We start from the raw sequence: 20,256 nt of genomic DNA on the forward strand, positions 1-20,256 counted from the left end.
TTCAGACTGCTCAAGCCTTACTCATTACCATAGTTCCTGTTGCACAGAGACGTTACAAATGTAAGGAATGTGGCAAACCTCTAGCCTGGACCTCACAACTGCCTCAGTATCATAGTTATGACACAAGAACAAAAGTATAACATGTAAAGGGAGTGGCCATGCCTTTAACTGGAATTCAGTCATGACTCAGTATCTCCAAATGCCTACTTGGGCATAATGTATGAATAAGGAAAGATCTTTTTAAGTATACACTTTGGAAAACAAAGCCATACAGAGAGGAAAGTAACCTGAAAGATATAGTTAGTGATCCAGTTACCTGAACATCAACTGTCAATAAACGTCACAATTCACAGTAGAAAGGAGTACATCGGTCACTCTATTCAGACGTTCTTCTCCATAAAAATACTTAACCATATGGGATAAAACAAAGTTGAACACTTAGGTATCGAATATGCGGGTATGCCTGAAAATAGACTGGGGCTGTTTTTTGCATAGGGATAAGTAATTTCAATGTGTTTTTGTTTTACCTTGGCCCTCTTTAAGATGTTGACTACAAGTATTAATGTATTGGTGCTCCCAAATCACTTCAGACAATTCACTGATTCCCAGTGGGTGTTGAAAGTATGTGGATGATTCTTCCTGCATCAAAGATATCAGATGCCCTTCCCTCTTAGGTGGGACTCCTGCATACCTGATTTTCCATGGAGATGGAGGACAATATCATGTACAATCTATGAACAAACCTAACTGGAGATGTCACTTATGTTTCTAACACTGATGTAAGTTATTACGAAATGGGTGTTGAGAACGTCATTCTTGAACATTTATGAAAACTGAAAAAGTTTCTGAATGTTAGAAATAAAATGTTTTGTTTATTGGTTTTGTGCAGTCCAGGCACATACTGAGACAAGTTCTTAACAGATTTAGTTACAAGTAGAGAATACCAGTTGATGTGGTTGAAACGAAGAAACCTTCACACATATCATAAAGGGAGTAACTAACTCTTCCCTAACATGGCATAGGATTGTACACTGACCTCTTTTAAGAATTACCTCAGGTCTCAAAGTGTTCTGGTATGCAAAATTAAGATGGTAACAAAATAGATTTTTATAAGATGTCTCCTTAAAGCCTCCTGGTAACCACAAAGCAAAACCTGTAGTAGATACACAAAACCCAAATCGAAAGGAATCAAAGTACACCAGTAGAAAATCAACAAATCACAAAGAAAAAGACCAAATCGGTAAGAAAGGGGCAAGTACTTCTACAACAGCTAAAAACATGGAAAACAATGACAAGAGTAACTCCATCCATACCTGTGTCAATACATACTTTAAATATAGAGGGACTAAATTCTCCATCCAAGAGATACATTGGCTGAAAGGAAAGAAGTACACAAATGAAGGATATGTGCTGCCTTTAAGACACTCACTTCAGGTGTAGGAACACACTCAGGCTGAAAGCACAGGTGTGGAAAAAGATATTCCATGCCAATGGAAAAAATGTCTTCGAGAATTCTTTCTTGGCCATCGCTCTGGACCACCCCACTATCACCCCAAAACTTGCTCATTCGCATGTATCAGGGAAAGCTCCATTTGTAAACGCGTGTCCTTCTGTGAAGCAGAAAGGAGGAGAATGTGTAAATTTACAGAAACTCTGATCAGTGGAGAAGGCATGGATTCAAATCAGGACAATAACCATACCCATGGTTACTGTGTTTTCCTTGCTCACTTCCCAAATGCTTCCCAAAAGGATCCTGTGTGGAGTTTGCATTAATAATCATTGCTGCTACCCTCCCCCTCAGATTCCCTCAACTGGTGTGGGTGGAAACAACAGTGTTGTTTTAGTGAAGTGCTCCAGGGATTTCTGTTATGGGATTTTTACGTCAATACCCAGGATTCAGGGATTTGTTTTCTCAGCGATTCAAAGAATAAAGAGGTGGACACAAAATGAGCAACAGGCAAAACTTTATTACAGTATAACAGAGGAAGAGTAGTAGGAAAGCTCTCTTTACAGAGAGGGGGCATTGGAATGTGAATACCAGTGACAATAGGCAAGGGCCTTTGTGGTATAAGGTTCTGGTCTCTCCCTCTTCCCTTCCCCCTTGTTCCTTCTCAAGTCCTACGCATACTGGATTAACAACTCCAGGTGCTGGGTTTTCCCTCCTGATTGGCTCATTTCTATTCCAGGAGGAGTGGTCTATGGCCATACTGTTCCTTGTGGGTTTTAAGTTTTATCATCTACTACCAGCTTTTAGTTAGGTCTTTAGTCAAATTCCTGCAGGGGAGTAGGTGGTGTCTGTCATATTCTTAAGAGGAACCTTACTCCTCAGGGGGTTTGCAGTAGTCAGACATTCCCAGCATTGTTCCAAAATGTGTTTTCCCAACCCAGGGACCTCAGGTCCTAATGGTTCCCTTTCTCCCTACTGAATCGATCTTTTCCTATCAAAATGATAAGGGAAGCCAGAGTTAAGCCGAAAGGTTTCCCATTAAGTTATCAGAGTTGAGTCCAGGCTTTGGCTCAAGGGTCTCCGGTACAGGAGATGGGGAGGGTCAGGTCCATGTAACACACTGTTCCTATGCTCAAGCAGAATTTGTGGGCTTCTGTGCGAGGGGAGGCCCCCTGAAAGCAGAGACAGGAAACTCAGAAGCTGGTCTCCACGTGGGACACCATAGTTTCTGAATAGCTCCTGACACAAATGATGAGGAACTTGGGTCTTTTTTGCATTTCAAAGCTCTGCCTGCAGGTGACCAGGCTACTGGTGAAGAGGTTGCAGTGGTGGCTTTAAAGGCTTTTGCTCCCACTTCAGCTGGGATTTCTCCACAAAAATCTTCTGAGAAAAATCTTGAAGAGGAGAGGAAAGGAGAAATGGCCAATTCTCAGGTAAGCCTTGAGTCCATTGCAAGAGAACCTGTCACCTTGTTCTCAGGATAATCCATGCATGTAGAAATTGCAGGACACCTGGGTGGTTCATTCATTTGAGCATATGACTCTTGATTTAGGCTCAGGTCTTGATCCCAGGGATCTGCTATCCAGCCCTGCATCAGGGTTCCTTCTGAGCTTGGAGCCTACTTAAGATTTTCTCTCTCTACCTGAGTCCCTGTCCTCCATTTGCATGCGTGCACGCGCTCTCTCTCTCTCTCTCTAAATTAAAAAAATTTTAAATACCAATGGTTTTATTTGTTTAGTTCTTATGGTTTTGCTTTAGGTTTTCACCTATTTTTTTTTAATTTTTTTCAACGTTTATTTTGTTGAGGCAGAGACAGACAGCATGAACAGGGTAGGGTCAGAGAAGGAGGGAGACACAGAATCCGGAACAGGCTCCAGGCTCTGAGCACAGAGCCGGATGTGGGGTTCGAACTCACAGACTGCAAGACCATGACCTGAGCCGCAGTCGACGCTCAACAGACTGAGCCACCCAGGTGCCCCAGATTTTAACCTATTATTAACATTTCACAAAAGATATTCTAGGTTATGTCTTCAGAACATTCCTCCCCTATATCCCAGAGACCTCTCTCCCTTTTCTCCAACCTGGCTTCTAGTAGGGCAACAGCAGTTGTCACTTTGAATTAAATTCCTACAAGTATTGAAAATATTCCCTTTGTGACAGATCCAGAGAGGAAGGTGTTGAGGCCAAGTGTGCTGTTGCTGATGGGGTCTGGTCCTGGGATACCAATCAAGGAAAACCATTCCCGTGTAGGTCTTATCCGAATGCTTTCTGTGCCCCGGGTAGAGGAGGATTATGAAAATGCACAAATACACAAGATGGTTATGAGGCACAGAATAACTTAGAATGTTCCTGCTCTTGAGGATGTGGAAAAGCTACTTTAAGATATCCTAGATATTCCAGGACATGACAAGTATATGTGGTAAAGTCTGTATAAATCCACTGTGTCCTTAACTTGTTTATAGTGTGATTTACTGTTTGGGGTCACAAGAGCACACCCGGGATCCCGTGTCCTGAGGTGTGCCTTAGGCACTGATATCCATTTGTTTCCTTACAGCTGATGTTATCTTCTATTACTTGGGTTTGTTCTCTCTGCCAGAATCCTCCCCTGTAATGTTCATACTTTTCTCTTCAGTTGTAATGATTTCAGCCAGATTCCCTGAGCAATTTCCAGACACCATCACATTTAAACTGGAAATATCTTTCTCCTAGTTTCTCTTTTCTTGTATCTTTTTTACCTTGTAGCTATTTTTTCTTTTTTAAGTTTTTAAGTTTATTTTGAGAGAGAGAGAGAGAGAGAGCAGGGGAGTGGCCAAGAGAGAGCCACGTCACAAGTAGGTGACTCAGGTCAGCACTGAGTGGGACAAGGGGCTCGAACTCACAAATCAAGACGTCTTGACCTCAGCCTAAATCAAAAGTCAGACGCTTGATTGAGCCATCCAGGCACCCCTTCCTTGTAGTTTCTGAGGAGGAGGACAAATGCGAAAGAAATGTGGATAAAATTAAAACTTCTCACAACTTACAACCCCGGCAGAAATACTCAGGACTGGCCAAGGAAGATATTCCTCAATGAATTCACAACTGCTTTAATGCTGATGCTTTCCTAGAGGCAAACAGCAAGCTTAGCTTTAACCTAGACAGACTTCCAGGTCCTGGAAGTCTTCTTTAACATATTAAATCCCTGTAGAAACTTATATTTCTCCCCCCCCCCCCCGCAACTAAAAGTATATAATCAACAGCTCCTCTCAATCACCCTGTGGCTCATTCTTCCCACAGATCCTGTCCCTGTGCTTTTACACAAACAGCCTCGTTTACCAAAAAGGCTCAAGACTATTTCCTTGAACATTGACTCCTGGCCCACATCACATTCGTCCCCACCAGACAATGAGACCCTCACTGTTGTGATGTAATGACCTCTGGGGGTCAAGGTTCTCAATGAGTCAGACCTTCATCCTGTAGCTTTTTATTTTGCTGCAAAGTCATGACACATGTTTACTCAACTTCTGTGTATTTCAAAAAACGAAAGAAGAATCACATAATTACCATGTTTGAGTGTCTTAAAATCCTGAAATAAAACAGAGCACAAATGATGAATGAAGTAAAGCTTTCAATGAGGGGCACATGCATGGCTCAGTTCATTAAGTGTCGGACTTCCACTCAGTTCATGATCTCACCGATCCTGAGCAGGAGCCCAGCATCAGGTGAACAGGAGCCATGACTCTCTTTCTCTCTCCCTTTCTCTCTGCCCTTCCTGGTATTCTCTCTCTCCCTGTCTCTGCCCTCTCTCCTTTCCACCCTGTCTCTCTGTCTCTCTCCATCTCTCTCTCTCTCCTTAGTAATAATTAATTAAAAAATAAAATTTAAAAAAGCTTTCAAATAAAAACTATATTAGCAGATCATGGAGTACTATGGTCAAGACAACTCTTCAGATACTATGTAGTGCCAGATAGTTTATTGAAGTAGCACAGGGCAGGACCCGTGGGCAGAAAGAACTGTACTTTGGCTGCATGAAGCTTATATGTTCAAGGGGAGGGTAGGTTCATAGAGTGTTCAATCACAAATGTTTCTTTAAATTTCTACGTGTAAAACTGCTTCTGCAAGATTTCTCTGGTGCTTACCATTCAGTTCAATATGAAGCAGTGGTGACATGTACCCGTGGTCATGAGACCCTGTAAAAGTGTAATAACCAGAGATACCTGGGTGGCTCAGTCACAGCCTGGAGCCTGGAGTCACAGCTTGGGGTTCTCTCCCTCTCTTTGCCTCTCCACATTTCACACCGTGCTTACCCACGCTCTCTTTCACAATATAAATAACCTTAAAGAAAAATGTAGGAACCAGCCTTTATTTGATGAATGTCCACATAATACAACTGTATGTTAGCTTTCTGTGCTACAGGTGAAAAATTTTCTGATTGTATCCTTCATCATACTAGAGTCAGAAATAACTGTTGTATTTGTATCTTTTTTTTTTTTTTTTAACGTTCATTTATTTTGGAGACAGAGAGAGACAGAGCATGAATGGGGGAGGGTCAGAGAGGGGGACACACAGAATCCAACAGGCTCCAGGCTCTGAGCTGTCAGCACAGAGCCCGATGCAGGGCTCAAACTCACGGACCGCGAGATCATGACCTGAGCCGAAGTCAGCCGCTTAACCGACTGAGCCACCCAGGCGCCTCTGTATTTGTATCTCAATGTGTGTTTGTGTTGATAGTGTGAGTAAAAGACCTAAGCATCATTATCTACAATTAGTTTTATGAGTTTCATGTCACGGAAAATGTTTTGTTTGTTTTTGAGGAAGAGAGAGGCAGGGGCAGAGAGAATCCCTAGCCAGCTCCAGACTGTCAGCACAGAGCCTGAGGTGGGGTTTGTACTGCTGAACTGTGAAATCATGACCTGAGCCAAATTCAAGACGTGGACACTTAACCCCCTGAGCCACCCAGGTGTCCTTCATTGAAAATGTTTCCTAGTCACCAGTATACTTTTCTACATTTAATATCTATACAACTTCTTTGAATATTTATGGATGTGAGCATGGAACGTATAAAGGTGATCAATTTTGTGTGCATACCTTCTTTCCATCATTCTTCAGGTTTGACACCTGCTATGATCATTTGGTTAGGGGCCCCTCCGTATATTTTAGGTGTCATTTTAGGTCAACTCCAGGTCAGATGACCTGGGTTAAAACCTGATCCCTACCACGTTGGATGCTTGAAAAAATATTCACATGGAAATAGAAGAATAATGTGTCTGTTGTCTTAGATTATGATTTATTTTCCAATAAGTTATGAAAAACTGTGAATGCCCTCTACTAACCAGGAAATGCTTGGAAAGGTTTATTGCCTTTCTTGCTATTCTAGTAGAACCTGTAGTTGCTATGAATCCCATTCAGTTCCAAGTTCCCCAAAAGTTCTTGTCTTTGAGTTCTTCTTCGTTATGGAAGTATGTATCTCTTGGCCCATAGACTAATGCCTTGTTAGAAATGCAGACATCTACCCCATCCTAGAACTCCTGAACAATATCTGCATTTTAACAAGATCACCAAGGTCCTGTTGTGAAATTCTAATTCATATTAGAATATGCTAAGTACATTTGTCACTCCCCAGAACTTTCCATTTAAGAAATAGATAGCACATGTACTGTATGATGTAAATACAATATTAAAAATGTATATGCCTGTGTTGATGCCTTCATTTTAAAAATTCTCTTGAATAAACACAGTATTTATAAAGGTTCCTACCTCCAAGGTAAAGAATATGCTAGAGAATAATACTGGGTGACAAATAATCTTACCTCATCAAGCAGGAACCTCACCTAAGCCAGAACCAGTTCTCCTGATCTAACTGAACTAACAGAAGTTCAGGCGTTGGTGGATCACAAAAAAAACTATACCAGGTGAGGATGTGAGCAAAGCAAAACTAATTTACAAGAAACAAGGAAATCACAGGGAGGAAGTTCCAAATCAGATACTCACAGAGGAAGGGGGAATGGTGTCCTTTCATTTAGGGTTAGCGTGGATATTCAGAAAGGGGAGGCCATCATCTTATGTCAAGTGGAGTATAAGGTTGCACATAAGCCTTAAGAGAACAGTTGTGTACATACTCTGCATATTTCATAGGAAATGAGGTTTGTGCTCCTCCTTGGGTGAGATTTTAGTATTATAATGAGGTAAAAGGGAGCTCCTGGGTGGCTGAGTCCATTGAGTGTCCTACTCTTAATTTAGGCTCAGGTCAGGATGAAAGTCCTGAGGTCAGGCTCCACTCTGAGCATGGACCCTGGTTGGGATTCTGTCTCTCTCTCTCTCTGCCCCACCCCCACTTGGGCACGCTCTATCTCACTCAAAGACATAAGATTTAAAATAAAATGTATGTATGAGATGAAGGTAACTGTACTCACTCCGTAGTTTAGTCTATTATGCATTTGCTTAGGTGTGAGTCAGGGGTTAATCTCCAACTGAGTCCATCCAAGCTCTTCCTCAGGGCAGTCATTACCTTTTGTTGGATGGTTTCTGTTTCCACTACAGGAGACTATACCCATGGGGTGTTTTTTGTGAAGTAAAACATAAGATAGAAAAAGAGGTTAAGTAAAGTGTGGAACCAAGATCGGTGGGTACAAGCACAAGCATTAAAGTCAGGTCTTGGAGTCCGGCTGGTGACATTAACTGCCTCTTTCATTTGACCTAGCATTATGAACTCTGCCTGTGGCCACTTGACAAGTGTGTTTTTTATTACAGGGATTGCTGACATTCAGGGATGTGGCCATAGAATTTTCTCAGGAAGAGTTGAGGTGCCTGAACGACAGTCAGTGGGAACTGTACAGGGATGTGATGTTAGAGAACTACGGACACCTCCATTTCTTGGGTGAGGATAACTCCTTCCACGTTTCCCAAACCATACTCAGGGATTTGTTCCTTCCCTTGAAGACTGTCTCTTGGAATCTTCCTCTTTGCATGACTGGGATTCAGATCCCTGCAGTCATGGAGAGAAGTATGGGTGGATGTAGAGAAAAATCTTCATAGTGTTTCCTTTTCAGCTTTACCTTCCCTTCCTTAGGGTAACATCATCATTTCTGTACATTAATGACAATTCTAAAGGCTAAGTGGCATAAAACGGTATCTCTTTTGACTTAAATACTGATTGCTACTCATTAGTGTCATGGTAGTACTCGGAAGTGGAGGTCAAGATCTGAACATGGAAAATTTGTCCTGCATGTTCTAAAGGGGTTGTTGGGCCACAGCACTTGGGAAATCATTTTCTAGCTTCTACTCTGTCCTCTCTGCTCTACTGCGCACAATAGTGGATCAGAAGTTAGAATCTCCAACCACACTCATAATCTGTTTATCTAATAAACAGGTCTTGTTGTGTCAAAGCCAGACCTGGTCATCTTTTTGGAACACAAGAAGGATGTCTGGGCCGTGAAGAGAAAGGAGACAGTAGCTACACACCCAGGTAGGTGGAAATGAAGCGGATGACAGAGGTGAGGTCCAGTCGTGAAGGAGGAATTGGACCTCAGAATGTGGTTGAGCAGCTCTCCTTGAATGCAAATTAGGTTGAAAAGGCCAGTTTCAGGTCTCTTCCTCTCACATCGGACATCTGCTTTCCAACATACCAAGCTTTCCATTCTCTAAGGATTCTCCTTCAGTTCCACGGAGGGTTCTTCACATCCCCAGTGAGGTCCTCCATAATCTAATTGGCTCTCCATTTGCTTTGAGGTCTTGCGGAAATCTCTGTATTTCTGAGGAACTGTATGCTAATGCATTTGTGACTTCTGTTTTGCTTCTTGTGTGAAGTGTGTCAGAATAGTGGTGGGCACCTTGAGGTGAGGTGCAGAAATCCCAGGAACGCTAGAGGGAGACATCACAAGTTTTCGGGTTGATCCTTTTTCCAGGATTAAGGTGGCTTTCATTTTAATCATACAAAATACAGACCCAGTAATCACATCAGGTGATAAAGCAACTCCCTAATATGAGGAAATCTCATTCTTTGTTTCACTTCAAAAGTTTATTTCTTGGGTTGCCTGGTTGGCTCAGTTGGTTAAGCGTCTGGGTTGAGCTCAAGCCATGATCTGACAGTTTGAATATGAGCCCTGCATCAGCCTCTCTGCTGTCAGTGGAGAACCCATTTGGGATCCTTTGCCTCTCTGTCCATCTGGCACATGTTCTCTGTTTCTCAAAAATAAAAAAAAAAATTAAAAAAAAAAGTTCAGGATGCCTGGGTGAGTCAGTTGGTTAAGAGTCCAACTCTTGGTTTGGCTGAGGGCATGATCTCAGTGTTTCTGAGTTCAAGCCCCACATAGGGTTCTGGGCTGACAGCCCAGATAGTGCTTGGTTTCTCCCTCCCTCCCACCATCCCTCCCTACCACCGTCCCTCCTTCCACACCCCCCCCCCCGCCTTTTCCACACTGTTCTTTATCTCTCTGTCTCAATAAACTTTCATTTTCTTTGTATTAAGTAAAATAAGAAATTTCCACTCAATGTTTTGCATTCCTCAATGGTGAAATAATGTAAAGCACCTATTATTTTCATATAATTCTATATAAATTAATGCCATAGGGGAGCTAGGATATTTAGAAGTGAAAACTCACAGCCTATAATTAAGTCTCAATTGTTACTTTATTTGTTAATTGAATCCTTTTATGAATTTATCTTGTATAATATGAAGTCCCTGTGACTTTGTCATATGTTTTCACTCTGAGTCGTTATGTAGGAGATTCCTTTATGATGTGTTATATCAAAAGTCCTGATATACCATGGGCATTTGCTTTATAAGAAGTGAGGCAGACAATTAGGAAACGTCCTATGTTTAGAAAAAGAGTTCATTATAAATGTAATTTCACTTGAGAAAAAATCAATTATTATTTATTTACTGAGAATGTATCTGAATTTAACACCAAAGATTTTTTTAAAAAGTGATTGTTGGCCTATTTTACATTTTTGATTGTGTTTGTTTATTTAGAAATGAAAGGTTTTGGGGCACTTGGGTGGTTCAGAGGGTTGAGCATCTGACTCTTGATTTCAACTCAGGTCATGACTTCATGGTTTGCATTTAAGCCCTAAGTCCAGTTCTGTACCCAGTGTGGAGCCTGCTTGGAATTCCCTTCTCTATCTCCATCTCCCACCCTCTCTCCCTTTCTCTCTCAAACTTTTTAAACATTCACAAAAAAGAAATGAAAGGTTTTTGTTTGCTTGATTCTAAAGAATGGATTACAGGGGACCTGCGTAGCTCAGTTGGTTAAGCCTTCAACTTCAGCTTAGGAAATGATCTTGGGTTTGTGACTTTGAGCCCCATGTCTGGCTCTGTGCTGAGATCTCACACAGCCTGGAGCCTGCTTCGGATTCTGTGTCTGCCTCTCTCTCTAAGTCTCCCTGGCTTGTGCTCGCTCGCTCGCTCTCTCTCTCTCTCTCTCTCTCTCTAAGATACATAAACATTAAAAAAAATGAACAATGGATTATACCCTGAAATCTGTGTGATAGGAGGAATCTATTAACATAACACATTGTTTAATGTCTTAAGTGCTTAATTCACAAAAGTTTTCATTAGAGGTTTCCATGGTTGATTTTAAGGAACATTCTTGACAATTGTAATGCCCGTGAAGACATGCTAGTAATTGAAAGTGTTCCTTTTTCATAGGTACACAGTCACAGTTGAAAATTACAGCTATAAAAAAAAAAATTAAACAACAAAAAAAAACAAAATTACAGCTATAGCTAGGGGTGCCTGGGCTCTGGTCATGATCTCTTGATTCATGAGTCTGAGGACTGCATTGGGCTCTGAGCTGACACTGTGGAACCTGCTTGGGATTCTTTCTTTCCCCTCTTTCTCTGTTTCTCCTCTGCTTTAGGAGAGCATTCTCTCTCAAAATAAGCTTTAAAAAATATCTACATTTATCATGGGCCTCTTTTAAATACTTCATCATTTTTATGTAGAATTTTTTGGGTTACATTTTGTCTGGTCTTGCAATTCCATAATAATGTGCTTCCTTTTGTATGGAACTTTCCAAAGCATTATTTAGGTGGGATTTTGCTTTTACCTTTGTATTTTGTTTTAGGGTCTCAATTTCCTTTTTAATTTTGTTTTTATGTCTTATTTCACTCTTGAAGGTGAGAGAGAGAGAGAGAGAGATGTGAGTGGGGTTGGGGCAGAGAGAGAGGGAGACACAGAATGTGAAGCAGGCTCCAGTCTCTGCGCTGTCAGCACAGAGCCCGATGTGGGGCTCAAACTCATTATTTGTGAGATCATGACCTGAAGGAAGTTCATTGCCCAACCGACTGAGCCACCCAGGTGCCCGATAGGGTGACAATTTTCAATTCCTAATGTTTTTGGACAACGTGAGGAAGTCTAACTCAGATAAGATCAGCTTTATGCCCTTCGCTAATAAAAGTATCTATGTACTTGTAGCAATATTACCTGTGCATACTTGTGACTCATCTTGTGTATTTCTTTCCTTGATTAGTGGTAAATGAATGTTGTATCCTGTTTAGGTGAGTTATCATGCTAATAGAATTAATTTCATCATGTATTTATTGGTGAATGTAATGTCTGTATGTACTTTCATTCCAGTTACCTTAGAGATTACTTAAAGCATCTTAAAGGTATAAAAAAGTTTTATACATGCTGCTAGTGCAGAGCTCAACACAGGGCTTGCTTTTTTTTTTTTTTTTTTTTAATGTTTATTTATTCCTCAGAGAGAGACCAAGTCCATGCAGGGGAGGGGCAGAGAGGGAGGGAGACACAGAATCTGGATCTCCAGGTTCCTTGCTGTTAGCATAGAGCCCAATGCGGGGCTCAAACTCATGAACCCCGAGATCATGACCTGAGCTGAAGTCCAACACTTAACCGAATGAGCCACTGGAGCAACCCTCAACTCAGGACATGAATTCCCAAAATGGGAGACCATGCCTTAACTGAAATCAGGAATTGTACACATAACCAAATGAGCCACCTTCGTGCCCCTAACACACTGTTTTAAGCCTAGAGTGTCAAGTTTATACAAATTCTTCTACTTATCATCTCTGCATCTGCACCCACTTTATATTGATGACATTACAAATTCTATTTTTATATTGCATATATTATTACCTAGATTTGATTTTTATGCTTTGATTTAAGAAAAAGACTGTAGCAGAAATATGTGTGACTTGTCCTACCTTGTTACAACACTACAGGTCTATAATTGTGTAAACATTTATACTTCTCAGAGCTTTAGGTTATCATGTGTTTTCAGTTACTGTTTAGAATCTTTTTAACTCAATGAGGACTGTTTTAAAAAAATTTTTAATGTTTATTTATATTTTGAGAGAGACGCAGAGACAGAATCTGAAGCAGGCTCCAGGCACTAAGGCGTCAGCAAGATAGTAACACAGGTCTCGAAGTCACGAACCGTGAGAACATGACTTGAGCCAAAGTTGGATACTTGACAAACCGATACACCCAGGTGCCCCTAGAAGGACTTTCTTTAACATTTCCTGTAGGTTGCCTGGGTGGCTCAGTCGGTTGAGCGTCCAGCTTCGGCTCAGGTCGTGATCTCACAGTCTGTGAGTTCGAGCCCCGCGTCGGGCTCTGTGCTGACAGCATGTAGCCTGGAGCCTACTTCGGATTCTGTGTCTCCCTCTCTCTCTGCCCCTCCCCTGCTCATGCTCTGCCTCTCTCTGTCTCAAAAATAAATAAAAACATTTTTTAAAAAAGTTGAAAAAAACATTTCTTGTAGGACAGATCTGCTGATAAACTTAGAGGGGTTTTGCCTTGGCAAAGTCTTCATTTCTACATGCATGGAAAATAGCTGTGCCAGGTAGGGTATTCTTGGTGGATATTTTTTGATCTTTCAGTATTTGAATACATCGTTCAATGCTATTCTTTCTATAACATCTACCGCGAACCCCACTAACAATCTTGTAGGAGCTCTCTTGTACAAGATAAGTTGCCTTTGTCAAGCTTTTCAAAATTCTCTTTTCACTGGTCATTTTTGGTCGGTTAATTACAACTGTGTTCATGTCCTGTCTTTTTTCCTTCCATTTTTATTTAAATTTTAATTAGGTAATATGCAGTGCAATATTGATTTCAGTATAATTCATTCAGTGGCTCATCATTTGCATACAGTGCTCATCATAACAAGTGCTTTCCTTAATAGCCATCACCAAGCAAACTGTCCCTCACCCATCTCCTGCCATTGATACTTATCCTACTGTGAATTTACTGTGCTTGTGAACTTGCCTCTCCTTTCAACATACAGGGGAACTACAAGACTTTAGTCCTTCATGGAAACTCACTGCCCCCGTTCACTCTCTTTATGGGGTCCCCATAATGTACACATTGGTCCACTTGTAGGTGTCCCATGTGTCCTGAGTCTTTCTTCTTTTCCACAGTTTTCTTTGGTCCTCTTAGGTAATTTAAAACAAGGGGTCTCCAGGTTGCCCAGTTCTTTCTTGTGCTTGATCAAGTCTGTTGCTGACTCCTTAGTATAATTTTTAAATTCAAAGATTCTCCACCTGAGCTCCCAAATTCTGGGTGATTGTTTCTTATACTTTGCCTCTTTGGGTTTCCATTCTGGTCATGCATAGTTTTTCTGCTCTCATTTAGTTACCTGTCTGTTTTCTCTTCTTCCTCCATGGGCATCTTTATGATGTTTTCTTCTTGAATTCTTGGTCATACCATTAATACTTCCTAATTAATTCAAGGTCAGTTTTGGAGATTTATTTCATTCCTGTGAGTGAAACAAGTTCTTCTATTTCTTTATGGCCTTGTGGTCTTTTGTTGAGATTAGTGAATTTAAGAAAACAAACTCTGGGTTTAGGCTTACGAACTTGTTTGTACAGGAGAACACAAGTAATTGGTAATGTCTGAATTTTTGGAATTTCCCAGTTTACGGAAGTATAGTTACTTCTTTAGAGCCCATGATGCCTTCCTCTGTTGTCCTCAGCTCTGTAGTCTCTCCAGTGTGTAAACAAAAGCTCACCTGTTGTCTGAGCAGCCATCACAGTGCATCCAGCGGGTGCCCTCATTCTCTCTGCTTCCGTGTCCTTCATGACAGAAATAAGTCCCTCAGGCACCTGCAAAAAGCCAGATCACTGAACATAGAGGTCACTCCTGTCTTTTCACCTCCTGATGAGAGGTAACTGTTTCCACACAGTGTTGCCAAGGAGTGTCAGGAAGGGTGAGTAGCTGTTGTGGACCAGTGTCACAAACTTTGTCTCTTTGATGTTTTTCTTTGTCTTTTGTACTTGCCTGCCTGGGTGGGGTTCTCCTATTTGCCTTCTGGAGCACTCACAAGGTAATTTAGTCCATTTCTGTCTCCATGGAGGAGCAACTTACTGGTCCTCCCTATTTCTCCACTGCTGATGTCCTGTGATGGGTGTTAATTTTGCATATTAGCATTTTCACATATATGCATGTGAGTGTAGTAAGTGAGAGAACTGATTGTGTATCTTTTACTTGTGTCTTTCCATAACACCATAGGCCTATTGGCAAAGTCAGGTAAGGAATATTCATTTTAAAGAGTGATGTAGGAACAATGAGATACCACCTCACACCTATCAGAATGGCTAACATGAACAACTCAGGGAACAGTAGATTTTGGCAAGCATAGTGCTGGAAGTTCTAGCATCAGCAATCAGACAACAAAAGGAAATCAAAGGCATCAAAATTGGCAAAGATGAAGTCAAGCTTTTGCTTTTTGCAGATGACATGATATTATACATGGAGAATCCGATAGACTCCACCAAAAGTCTGCTAGAACTGATGCATGAATTCAGCAAAGTTGCAGGATACAAAATCAATGTACAGAAATCAGTTGCATTCTTATACACTAACAATGAAGCAACAGAAAGACAAATCAAGGAACTGATCCCATTCACAATTGCACCAAGAAGCATAAAATACCTAGGAATAAATCTAACCAAAGATGTAAAAGATCTATATGCTGAAAACTATAGAAAGGTTATGAAGGTAATTGAAGAAGATATAAAGAAATGGAAAGACATTCCCTGCTCATGGATTGGAAGAATAAATATTGTCAAAATGTCAATACTACCCAAAGCTATCTACACATTCAATGCAATCCCAATCAAAATTGCACCAGCATTCTTCTCGAAGCTAGAACAAGCAATCCTAAAATTCATATGGAACCACAAAAGGCCCCGAATAGCCAAAGTAATTTTGAGGAAGAAGACCAAAGCAGGAGGCATCACAATCCCAGACTTTAGCCTCTACTACAAAGCTGTAATCAAGACAGCATGGTATTGGCACAAAAACAGACACATAGACCAGTGGAATAGAATAGAAACCCCAGAACTAGACCCACAAACGTATAGCCAACTCATCTTTGACAAAGCAGGAAAGAACATCCCATGGAAAAATGACAGTCTCTTTAACAAATGGTGCTGGGAGAACTGGACAGCAACATGCGGAAGGTTGAAACTAGACCACTTTCTCACACCATTCATAAAAATAAATTCAAAATGGATAAAGGACCTGAATGTGAGACAGGAAACCATCAAAACCCTAGAGGAGAAAGCAGGAAAAGACCTCTCTGACCTCAGCCGTAGCAATCTCTTACTCGACTCATCCCCAAAGGCAAGGGAATTAAAAGCAAAAGTGAATTACTGGGACCTTATGAGGATAAAAAGCTTCTGCACAGCAAAGGAAACAACCAACAAAACTAAAAGGCAACCAATGGAATGGGAAAAGATATTTGCAAATGACATATCGGACAAAGGGCTAGTATCCAAAATCTATAAAGAGCTCACCAAACTCCACACCCGAAAAACAAAGAACCCAGTGAAGAAATGGGCAGAAAACATGAATAGACACTTCTCTAAAGAAGACATCCAGACGGCCAACAGGCACATGAAAAGATGTTCAACGTCGCTCCTTATCAGGGAAATACAAATCAAAACCACACTCAGATATCACCTCACACCAGTCAGAGTGGCCAAAATGAACAAATCAGGAGACTATAGATGCTGGAGAGGATGTGGAGAAATGGGAACCCTCTTGCACTGTTGGTGGGAATGCAAATTGGTGCAGCCGCTCTGGAAAGCAGTGTGGAGGTTCCTCAGAAAATTGAAAATAGACCTACCCTATGACCCAGCAATAGCACTGCTAGGAATTTATCCAAGGGATACAGGAGTACTGATGCATAGGGGCACTTGTACCCCAATGTTCATAGCAGCACTCTCAACAATAGCCAAATTATGGAAAGAGCCTAAATGTCCATCAACTGATGAATGGAGAAAGAAATTGTGGTTTATATACACAATGGAATACTATGTGGCAATGAGAAAGAATGAAATATGGCCTTTTGTAGCAACATGGATGGAACTGGAGAGTGTGATGCTAAGTGAAATAAGCCATACAGAGAAAGACAGATACCATGTGGTTTCACTCTTGTGTGGATCCTGAGAAACTTAACAGAAACCCATGGGGGAGGGGAAGGAAAAAAAAAAAAAAAAGGTTAGAGTGGGAGAGAGCCAAAGCATAGGAGACTGTTAAAAACTGAGAACAGGGGGAGTTCCGGAAGATGGCGGCGTAGGAGGACGCTGGGCTCACCGCGCGTCCTGCTGATCACTTAGATTCCACCTACACCTGCCTAAAGAACCCAGAAAACCGCCAGAGGATTAGCAGAACGGAGTCTCCGGAGCCAAGCGCAGACGAGAGGCCCACGGTAGAGGGTAGGAAGGGCGGCGAGGCGGTGCGCGCTCCACGGACTGGCGGGAGGGAGCCGGGGCGGAGGGGCGGCTCGCCGGCCAAGCAGAGCCCCCGAGTCGGGCTGGCAAAAGCGGAGGGGCCGGATGGACTGTGTTCCGACAGCAAGCGCGACTTAGCATCTGGGAGGTCATAAGTTAACAGCTCTGCTCAGAAAGCGGGAAGGCTGGAGGACAAAGGGAGGGAGAGCTGCTGAGCCCCCGGACGGCAGAGCTCAGCTTGGCGGGGAACAAAGGCGCTCGCCAGCGCCATCTCCCCCGCCCATCCCCCAGCCAAAATCCCAAAGAGAACCAGTTCCTGCCAGGGAACTTGCTCGCTCCGCGCAAACACCCAACTCTGTGCTTCTGCGGAGCCAAACCTCCGGCAGTGGATCTGACTCCCTCCCGCTGCCACAGAGCCCCTCCTGAAGTGGATCACCTAAGGAGAAGCGAGCTAAGCCTGCCCCTCCCGCCCCCGTGCACCTTGCCTACCCACCCCAGCTAATACGCCAGATCCCCAGCACCACAAGCCTGGCAGTGTGCAAGTAGACCAGACGGGCCACACCACCCCACAGTGAATCCCGCCCCTAGGAGAGGGGAAGAGAAGGCACACACCAGTCTGACTGTGGCCCCAGCGGTGGGCTAGGGGCAGACATCAGGTCGGACTGTGGCCCCGCCCACCAACTCCAGTTATACACCACAGTACGGGGGAAGTGCCCTGCAGGTCCTCACCACTCCAGGGACTATCCAAAATGACCAAACGGAAGAATTCCCCTCAGAAGAATCTCCAGGAAATAACAACAGCTAATGAACTGATCAAAAAGGATTTAAATAATATAACAGAAAGTGAATTTAGAATAATAGTCATAAAATTAATTGCTGGGCTTGAAAACAGTATACAGGACAGCAGAGAATCTCTTGCTACAGAGATCAAGGGACTAAGAAACAGTCACGAGGAGCTGAAAAACGCTTTAAACGAAATGCAAAACAAAATGGAAACCACGACGGCTCGGATTGAAGAGGCAGAGGAGAGAATAGGTGAACTAGAAGATAAAGTTATGGAGAAAGAGGAAGCTGAAAGAAAGAGAGATAAAAAAATCCAGGAGTATGAGGGGAAAATTAGAGAACTAAGTGATACACTAAAAAGAAATAATATACGCATAATTGGTATCCCAGAGGAGGAAGAGAGAGGGAAAGGTGCTGAAGGGGTACTTGAAGAAATTATAGCTGAGAACTTCCCTGAACTGGGGAAGGAAAAACGCATTGAAATCCAAGAGGCACAGAGAACTCCCTTCAGACATAACTTGAATCGATCTTCTGCATGACATATCATAGTGAAACTGGCAAAATACAAGGATAAAGAGAAAATTCTGAAAGCAGCAAGGGATAAACGTGCCCTCACATATAAAGGGAGACCTATAAGACTCGTGACTGATCTCTCCTTTGAAACTTGGCAGGCCAGAAAGGCTTGGCACGATATCTTCAGTGTGCTAAACAGAAAAAATATGCAGCCGAGAATCCTTTATCCAGCAAGTCTGTCATTTAGAATAGAAGGAGAGATAAAGGTCTTCCCAAACAAACAAAAACTGAAGGAATTTGTCACCACGAAACCAGCCCTACAAGAGATCCTAAGGGGGATCCTGTGAGACAAAGTACCAGAGACATCACTACAAGCATAAAACATACAGACATCACAATGACTCTAAACCCGTATCTTTCTATAATAACACTGAATGTAAATGGATTAAATGCGCCAACCAAAAGACATAGGGTATCAGAATGGATAAAAAAACAAGACCCATCTATTTGCTGTCTACAAGAGACTCATTTTAGATCTGAGGACACCTTTAGATTGAGAGTGAGGGGATGGAGAACTATTTATCATGCTACTGGAAGCCAAAAGAAAGCTGGAGTAGCCATACTTATATCAGACAAACTAGACTTTAAATTAAAGGCTGTAACAAGAGATGAAGGAGGGCATTATATAATAATTACAGGGTCTATCCATCAGGAAGACCTAACAATTATAAATGTCTATGCGCCAAATACCGGAGCCCCCAGATATATAAAACAGTTACTCATAAACATAAGCAACCTTATTGATAAGAATGTGGTCATTGCAGGGGACTTTAACACCCCACTTACAGAAATGGATAGATCATCTAGACACACAGTCAATAAAGAAACAAGGGCCCTGAATGATACATTGGATCAGATGGACTTGACAGATATATTTAGAACTCTGCATCCCAAAGCAACAGAATATACTTTCTTCTCGAGTGCACATGGAACATTCTCCAAGATAGATCATATACTGGGTCACAAAACAGCCCTTCATAAGTTTACAAGAATTGAAATTATACCATGCATACTTTCAGACCACAATGCTATGAAGCTTGAAATCAACCACAGGAAAAAGTCTGAAAAACCTCCAAAAGCATGGAGGTTAAAGAACACCCTACTAACGAATGAGTGGGTCAACCAGGCAATTAGAGAAGAAATTAAAAAATATATGGAAACAAACGAAAATGAAAATACAACAATCCAAACGCTTTGGGACGCAGCGAAGGCAGTCCTGAGAGGAAAATACATTGCAATCCAGGCCTATCTCAAGAAACAAGAAAAATCCCAAATACAAAATCTAACAGCACACCTAAAGGAAATAGAAGCAGAACAGCAAAGGCAGCCTAAACCCAGCAGAAGAAGAGAAATCATAAAGATCAGAGCAGAAATAAACAATATAGAATCTAAAAAAACTGTAGAGCAGATCAACGAAACCAAGAGTTGGTTTTTTGAAAAAATAAACAAAATTGACAAACCTCTAGCCAGGCTTCTCAAAAAGAAAAGGGAGATGACCCAAATAGATAAAATCATGAATGAAAATGGAATTATTACAACCAATCCCTCAGAGATACAAACAATTATCAGGGAATACTATAAAAAATTATATGCCAACAAATTGGACAACCTGGAAGAAATGGACAAATTCCTAAACACCCACACTCTTCCAAAACTCAATCAGGAGGAAATAGAAAGCTTGAACAGACCCATAACCAGCGAAGAAATTGAATCAGTTATCAAAAATCTCCCAACAAATAAGAGTCCAGGACCAGATGGCTTCCCAGGGGAGTTCTACCAGA

At 41.8% G+C, this 20,256-nt stretch overlaps 1 protein-coding gene across 1 annotated transcript in view; it reads left to right on the forward strand.

Moving 5' to 3' along the window:
• The first annotated feature begins 451 nt into the window (after window positions 1-451).
• Window positions 452-20,256, forward strand: part of LOC131500130 (zinc finger protein 420-like) — a 28,981-nt gene continuing 9,176 nt past the window's right edge. Inside the window, 6 exon segments of the mRNA XM_058708909.1 lie at window positions 452-457; window positions 1,129-1,240; window positions 2,744-2,880; window positions 8,174-8,300; window positions 8,793-8,888; window positions 12,354-12,358. Coding sequence (XP_058564892.1) covers window positions 452-457; window positions 1,129-1,240; window positions 2,744-2,880; window positions 8,174-8,300; window positions 8,793-8,888; window positions 12,354-12,358 — 483 coding nt within the window.

This window comes from Neofelis nebulosa, chromosome 17 (genome assembly GCF_028018385.1).
Source record: "Neofelis nebulosa isolate mNeoNeb1 chromosome 17, mNeoNeb1.pri, whole genome shotgun sequence".
In the NCBI taxonomy this organism is placed as follows: Eukaryota; Metazoa; Chordata; class Mammalia; order Carnivora; family Felidae; genus Neofelis; species Neofelis nebulosa.